A 7417-nucleotide genomic window follows, 5' to 3' on the forward strand; every position below is an offset into this window, starting at 1 on the left:
GCAATCAGGCAAGTACCGTTCTTCTGGCAACCCCCAAACCCAGACACACCTCCATCAGATTTGCAGACAGAGAAGCGTGATTGGTCACTCCAGAGAACATGTCTCCACTGCTCTAGAGTCCAGTGGCGGCATGCTTTACACCACGGCATCTGACACTTTGCATTGCACTTGGTGATGTAAGGCTTGGATGCAGCTGCTCGGCCATGGAAACCCATTCCATGAAGCTCTCTATGCACGATTGTTGGGCTCATCTGAAGGCCACACCGAGTTTGGAGGTCTTTAGCCATTGAGTCTGCGGACAGTTGGAGACTTCTGCGCACTTCAGCATGCGCCGACCCTGCTCTGTCATGTGACGTGGCCTACTACTTCATGGCTGAGTTGCTGGTGTTCCCAGTTGCTTCCACTTTGTTCTAATCCCACTAACAGTTGACCGTGGAATATTTAGTAGCCAGGAAATGTCACAGATGGACTTATTGCACAGGTGGCCACCTATCACGGGACCACGCTTGGAGTCACTGAGCTCCTGAGAGCAACCCATTCTTTCACCAATGTTTGTAGAAGCAGTCTGCATGCCTAGGGGCTTGATTGTATACACCTGTGGCCATGGAGTGGATTGGAACACCTGAATACAAGGATTTGGGGGGGGGGGGCAATAATTTTGGCAATATAGTGTAACTGCTTGAGATTTTAGTACAAGAGGCACAGGGGCTGATGTATTAAAGGAAAATACAGTGTCCTCTGCAAGTGCAGTTGCCCAAGAGCTTAGTAAATGAGGTAAAGCTTTATTTTGCAAAGAATACCCAATCACATGCAGGGGAAAAAAAAAAAAAAAAAAAAAGCAAAACACCACACAGTATTTTAACTTGCACATGATTGGATGACAGAAATCAGCAGAGCTTCCCCTCGAATCCAGAGCTTTTTAATGTGCTCTATTCGGTTTATAATCCACACACCAAGATAGGGTGAGTCAGAGAGATCCCTTTGATGGGTGGGTACACCCCAAATGATTGCATTTTTTCCTTTTGTTTACATTTTCATTGTTAACTGCATTCTTGCATTAAAAAAAAAAAAAAATAGTCAAGTGAAAAGCGACCTTTCCTTTTACAAATTGATTACAGTTTACAGATCTCCTCCATTACTTACCTTAAAGGATTTGACAGATGAAATGCCGCTGTCTGGCTGCCTCTGGTAGTCGTATCTGGAGAAGGGACCTTTTAGACTGGCTCCAGTGTGCTTCAAGTCAACGGTCTCCTCAACTGCAATGTTACCCCAGTGAGAGACTTCGATAACCCGGGTCATGCTGGTAATGGTCAGGAAGGGGCTGTTGTTCTCATAGTGAATCTTCAGGGGGTCCTGAAGGAGGATTAGATTAGCAGATTAGGCTTTTGTCAAAGAGGAAAAGATCACATAGAGAAGGTAAATTTCCTCCAGTGGGGACACACACGGCAATAAAACCAACAAGTGTCCTAGCCCTTCCCTACTTTAACAGAAAAAAAACTTTCTGCGGATGCACTTCACTTGCCGCGAGGTTACACGGTTAATTTGTTGGCAGGCAACAGAGTGGTAACATTATTCACTATGAATGAACGGCAATGCTGAAGAAATCAACATAGCGGGCTGAATGGCACTTACATGACTCCAGGCAGGGATGTCCTTGAATGGACCATACTCGATGGTGTCATCAGATCGGGATGGGTTTCCCAGCTTGGTGTAGCTCTCGACATTTCTTGAGGCCAGTTTAACACGTGTGGTTTGGGACGTGGTGGCATATGGGGAGTAGAAGTAATGGTTTCCTTCAAAGGTTACAAACTGCTTCTCAGCCTGTGTGATCATGGTGGGGTACGGATGCAGGACATGTGTATAAACAGCCTCAACGATGACCTTGGTCTTGGCTCCAGGGGAAAGAGATGACGGGAGGATGACTGAATATTGTTTTCCTCTATTAGAGACCAATCAAACTCAGATCAATAAGCAGTTTAAACAAGAAATACACTTCACAAAATAAGGACAAACATCTGTGATTGCCTCTCTCCCATCAGAATGCTGTTGTGGACATGCGCCCCTACACCCCCCTCTGCCCTTTTCCAGCCATGTGCATAACAGGCAACTTTTACCAGTACGTTCTGTGTCCTTAAGGGCTCGTTCACACTTGACTGTTTTACCAACTCTTGCCAAACGCCCCTATAGTGTTTGGCAAGCGTTGGTCCGGCATTTGCGCTGTTTAGTGGTGGATGCTAGGAGTTTGCCGAGCGTTAAAAACGCCCTACAAACACCTATAATGAAGTTTGAATGGTGTTACCACTCCGCAAACGCCCCGCAACCGGCGTTTGCGGAGCGGCACCATAGACTTGAATAGGAGGCTTCAACGCCTCCTGACTCGACCAGAGGTGTCCTTTTTGCCGCGACACTAACGCTCCCGTTAGAACAGCACCATGTGCTGCAATGTGCAGAATTGTCCGAGGCGTTTGGGAAGCGGTAAAAACGCTTCCCAAACGCCTCTCTGCCGCCTGTACACAACGCTAGTGTGAACGTAGCCTTATACCCAGGATCCTTTGAATTCTCCCAAGAGTTACAATGTAGCCACACCATCCATCTGAATGCCTTTAACCTCCCTAGCGGTCTGATTATGTCCATATTTCTGTGCTCAAAGCGGTACATTTTTTGCATGGAAATAGGTATTTTTTTTTATTGTAGGCTGTAATTTTTAGGAATAACTCACTGAAATCTGTCCGAACAAGAGTCTAGTAAACATCCCGGGTATGATAAAATTTGAAACACAAAATCATAAACTATAATTTAATAATCATAAAAAATATAATAATAAATTTAATTCAATAATATAATCAAACCAAAATCACTGAAATTTGAAATATAGCGCCAAGTTCGCACATCTGAGCAAAGTCGCAGAATCGTTTTCAGTGTCTGATGAGGAATTTCCCCCACGAATCATTATCACTCAATTCTGCAAGTGGTTCTGATTTACTATCGCTGTTCTCTAGCCGGTCTAAAACCGCTTTTGACCTAAAGGGACGCTTTTTGGACCCCATGGACGTTTCTCAAAATTCAAAATTGAAATTCATGCTGAAGCATGGGGTTTTTCCATGCAATTAAGGCACTTTAAGATGATGCCTCACTGAAGTGGATGGTGCAGCTACATTGTAAAGTAAAACCAACACCACAAAAAACTGCCACTTACATTTACACAAATTGTGGGAAGTTACCTGACTGCTAATAATGGAAACTGCTGGAATACTGGAAACCTCCACGTATGCAGATTAGATTTTGACTGACAGCACAACTCCAGCCAAACCTTTGTTTTTTGGACAGGGTGAACACCGTATGAACCAAACATGCTTTGTGGTCCAAATGCTTGCAGACAGTGGAGGCTCAGTTATTCCACCGTCATCTCTACATAGTATCAGTGGCCTGAATTAGTATACAACTACCTTGGAGGAGGCAAAAAGGAAAAAGGAGGCAAAAAGGAAAAAGGAGGCAAAAAGGAAAAAGGAGGCAAAAAGGAAAAAGGAGGCAAAAGGGAAAAAGGAAAAAGGAGGCAAAAGGGAAAAAGGAGGCAAAAGGGAAAAAGGAGGCAAAAGGGAAAAAGGAGGGAAAAGGAAAAAGGAGGGAAAAGGAAAAAGGAGGGAAAAGGAAAAAGGAGGGAAAAGGAAAAAGGAAAAAGGGAAAAAGGAGGGAAAAGGAAAAAGGAAAAAGGGAAAAGGGAAAAGGGAAAAGGAGGAAAAGGAGGGAAAAGGAGGAAAAGGAGGGAAAAAGGAGGAAAAGGAGGGAAAAAGGAGGAAAAGGAGGGAAAAAGGAGGAAAAGGAGGGAAAAAGGAAAAGGAGGGAAAAAGGAAAAGGAGGGAAAAAGGAAAAGGAGGGAAAAAGGAAAGGAGGTTACACTTGGCACAGACACAAGAAAGCTTTGCATTTTCTCTCCACCTCATCCAATCAGAGAATGCTTTGCATTCATTGAGAAAACACAAAGCAATCTCTGAACTGCACCCATGCCAAAAGGGTGACCTCTTGTGTTAACAGTGCAGCAGGGCAACTGCTTGGCATGGGACCCAGAAGCTAGTGGAAATCACTGTAGTACTGGTGCCTACTACAATGACTTCCAGGACTGTACGGGTGTCATTTACGCAGAGTTGCACTGGTCCAAGTTTGGCCAATGTAGCATGTAAAAATATCCATGTGTGGAATTATTTTTAAAGTGTAACTGCACTGCATCTGAACACCACAAACCAAAAATGCTATTTAATTGTGAATACTCAAAGCAAACTCACCCATCCATCCATTTCTCCTTGCTTTATTTTGCTGAGAAAATTTTGAAAAACACCACCTAACATTTTTGGCATAAAGATCATGTAGCATTTACTTCCTGAATCTATCTACCCCTAGCTCAGGCACTGGCTGAGCTAAGAACCCTCCCCTCCTGAAGTCTGTTGGGATGCACTTACTTTTTCCCTTTTAGCTCCTGCACTTCCAAGTAACCATCCTCCTCCTCTTCTCCCTTCACCTGTTCAAAACAAAACCAGGAAAACATTAACAAAAAAAAAAAAAGTATAAAAGAACCCATTACAAAACAATGCAAAAAAAAAAACAAAAACCAAGACAATCTGATGTTGGCTACATTTAGAAAGGACACCTAAATCTGGTAAGTGGCCTTAGACAAAATACCTGAACAACTGCACTCAAAACGGGTATTTCAGGTTTCGTCAGACACTCCCTGGTTCATTAAGGCTCTGTTCACACTTGTGCAACTCCAAAGTCGCACAATTTCCACTGTAACTTTGATGTGACTTTACACTCTCAGGCACTCAGTTTGCATCAGAGTAGCACAGGGACTCACATAGATCCGAACAAGAGCCATCGAAATGTAAATGGAGCGTCACTCACAAACGTTTATATTGAAAGCTCCACTGGCAAGAACTTACCCTGATGGTCTGTGACCTCCCCCTCCCCCCACCCCCCACAATAAAGGTGAAAGCCTCGAAGAGCTGAATTCTCACTTCATGCAATGTTTTTACATACTATACATTGACATCAGTTGGAGAGAAGTCAGAACTCTATTGGCTGGTTTATCTCAGGAACTCCTGAGACTGATATCCATACTAAACAAAAATGAGATATTGGGTGGAAAGGATCTTTAAAAATGCACCTTGTCTGTGCAGTGCAAAGCAACAATGGACCTGCAGAGGGCCCCCTTCCCACCCACTCACCGCCCCTTCCTCCATCACCAAGTTAGGGAATACGGATCGACTGATTTTAGCCTGCTCTGTAGCACTGCAATTTCACTGCTATGAATGCTCTTATCCACTTGGTCCGATACATGTTACGGGTTTCAAATGCAATACCAGGATGATGCCTTGTAGTAGCCATCCAAGCAGCTAATTAGCTGCTGGATTTTTTTTTATTTTTTTTTTTTTTTAGTAAACAGGTGGTGGGAGGAGGCTTTACAAGCCCCCCCCCCCCCATCCCCCAGTCTCTTCGGGATCTCTGTCCCACTGAAGATCTCCGAACTGAGGGCAGCTTACCATAGAGCCCATGGAGGTCTCCTATGAGCCTATTGATATGGGGAACTGGAAGCCACAAATACTATAGTCACTTTCAGCTTTCCTGGAACTAAACAGCACTATTTCTAATTCTCGAAAGCATTAGATCACACCGATCTTGGTGCGATCAGTTGCTGTTAGGGCAGAGGAGAGGTCTGGGGTCTTATTGATTAAATCTCTTCATAAAGAGTCCCTGTCACTGCCTATTCCCGTCACAAGTGATGTTTACATTCCTTGAGACAGGAAAAAGAAAAGAAACAAAAGAAAAAAAAAATTAAGTGCCCCATCCCCCCGTGCAAAGGTGAACACATATGTTGGTACCACACATATGTAAACAGCGATTATTTTTGAGTATTTATATAGCGCCAAAGGGTTTGCTCAGCGCTGTACATTAGAATGGGGGACAAGACATGAGACAATACAGTAGCAAAACAATACAATACACGAGGGGTTAGAGGGCCCTGCCCTTTCGAGCTTACAGTCTAGGAAGGAGGGGATGGCGATACAGGAGGAGATGGCTGTGGGGGATGGAGTGGAGTGAGGAGTGGAGGGGATCAGCTGTTAGGTGAGGGTGGGGTAGGCTTCCCTGAAGAAATGGGTTTTCAGAGTGCGCCTAAAGCTGAGGAGGGTAGGTGACAGTCTGATGGATTGGGGAAGCGAGTTCCAGAGGATGGGGGAAGCTCTGGAGAAGTCCTGCAGTCAGGCGTGGGAGGTGGAGACCAGGGAGCTACCACAGACGAGGAATTGCCGTGAGTGTCAGAGCAAGAGCAGTAATTCTAACGCCAGACGACCTCTGTTACTCTAAACTGATAACCTGTAAAGGTTTATAAAGCGTCACCGATGGAGATTTTTCAATACTACAGTTTCGCACCATTCCACAAGCGTGCGCGATTTTAAAGCATGACATGTTTGGTATCTATTTGCTCAGCGTAACATTTTATATTTTACCAAAAAATTGGGTATTATATTGTGCTTGTGTGCATTAAAATTAAAAAAGTATTCCCCCCTTCCCCCCCCCCCCCCCCCCCCAGAAATCTACAAAATGAGGGGGAATTCCCAGCAGTGTCACTATTTCAGAAGACTCAACTGGATGCCAACTATACCATTTCTGGTTTGGTGACCAGGCAAAAAAACCCCCCCAAAAAACACATGACTACTTAGCAGGGGGACAGACCAAAAAAAAAAAGATAAAGTAAACTTGCCAGGGGTTCCAACCCCACCATCAAGAACAAAAAATAAAATCTGTTTTGCTCCTGCATACACTTTAAAATAGGGTTGGCAACAGTTTGATCATGGTCATGTGATGGGTAGGTTGGGTGGTCGCCATGCAGACTGTCAGAAGCGACGCAGGGAAGCTGCAGCAAGACTAAGATACCCGTTCTGCTGGACCCCGCAACTCCTCTCATGCATCAAACCTTAGCGCTTGTATGTGACACCAAACTTCTGGGATGTGAGATGTGGATTGCGGGGACCAGCACAGTAGAAAAGGAAGTGGGGGGGGGGGGGTCTCACTGCAGCTTCCCTGCAAAGCCTGACGGAGGAGTGACTTAAGCCATAAGGATCACAATTATGGGGGAGCCACTGACAAATAATATAAAAAGATATCACTGGGGCTCCCCACTGAGCATATAAGAAAAGCACTATGTGGATGTGAGGGGGGGGGGGTTAAACTGACAACCCCGAAGGTGATCTATGGTTTTATATCTCCGCCTCTCTGGGGTTGCCTACCACACTTGAACCGCCTCCCACCCGCCATATAGTAATATGACGGACGCAAGGTGGTTCTCTTGTTCTGGGAGGACAATCAAAAACAGATCAGAGGACTGATGATCAGTGTGCCCTGATGATCTGCGTAGCCCCAGCAACGC

At 44.9% G+C, this 7417-nt stretch overlaps 1 protein-coding gene across 1 annotated transcript in view; it reads right to left on the bottom strand.

Moving 5' to 3' along the window:
* The window catches only part of RPN1 (ribophorin I), a 29105-nt gene that overhangs the window by 15356 nt on the left and 6332 nt on the right, over positions 1-7417 (bottom strand). The window contains exons 2-4 of the mRNA XM_089682466.1: positions 4455-4513; positions 1633-1939; positions 1144-1353 (exon numbers count right to left, since the gene is read on the bottom strand). Of these exons, the coding sequence (XP_089538592.1) occupies positions 1144-1353; positions 1633-1939; positions 4455-4513 (576 nt within the window). The remainder of the gene's footprint in view (positions 1-1143; positions 1354-1632; positions 1940-4454; positions 4514-7417) is intronic.

The sequence above is a fragment of the Staurois parvus genome, unplaced genomic scaffold (genome assembly GCF_062004578.1).
Source record: "Staurois parvus isolate SC_StPar_1 unplaced genomic scaffold, SC_StPar_1.0 ptg000290l, whole genome shotgun sequence".
Lineage (NCBI taxonomy): Eukaryota > Metazoa > Chordata > Amphibia > Anura > Ranidae > Staurois > Staurois parvus.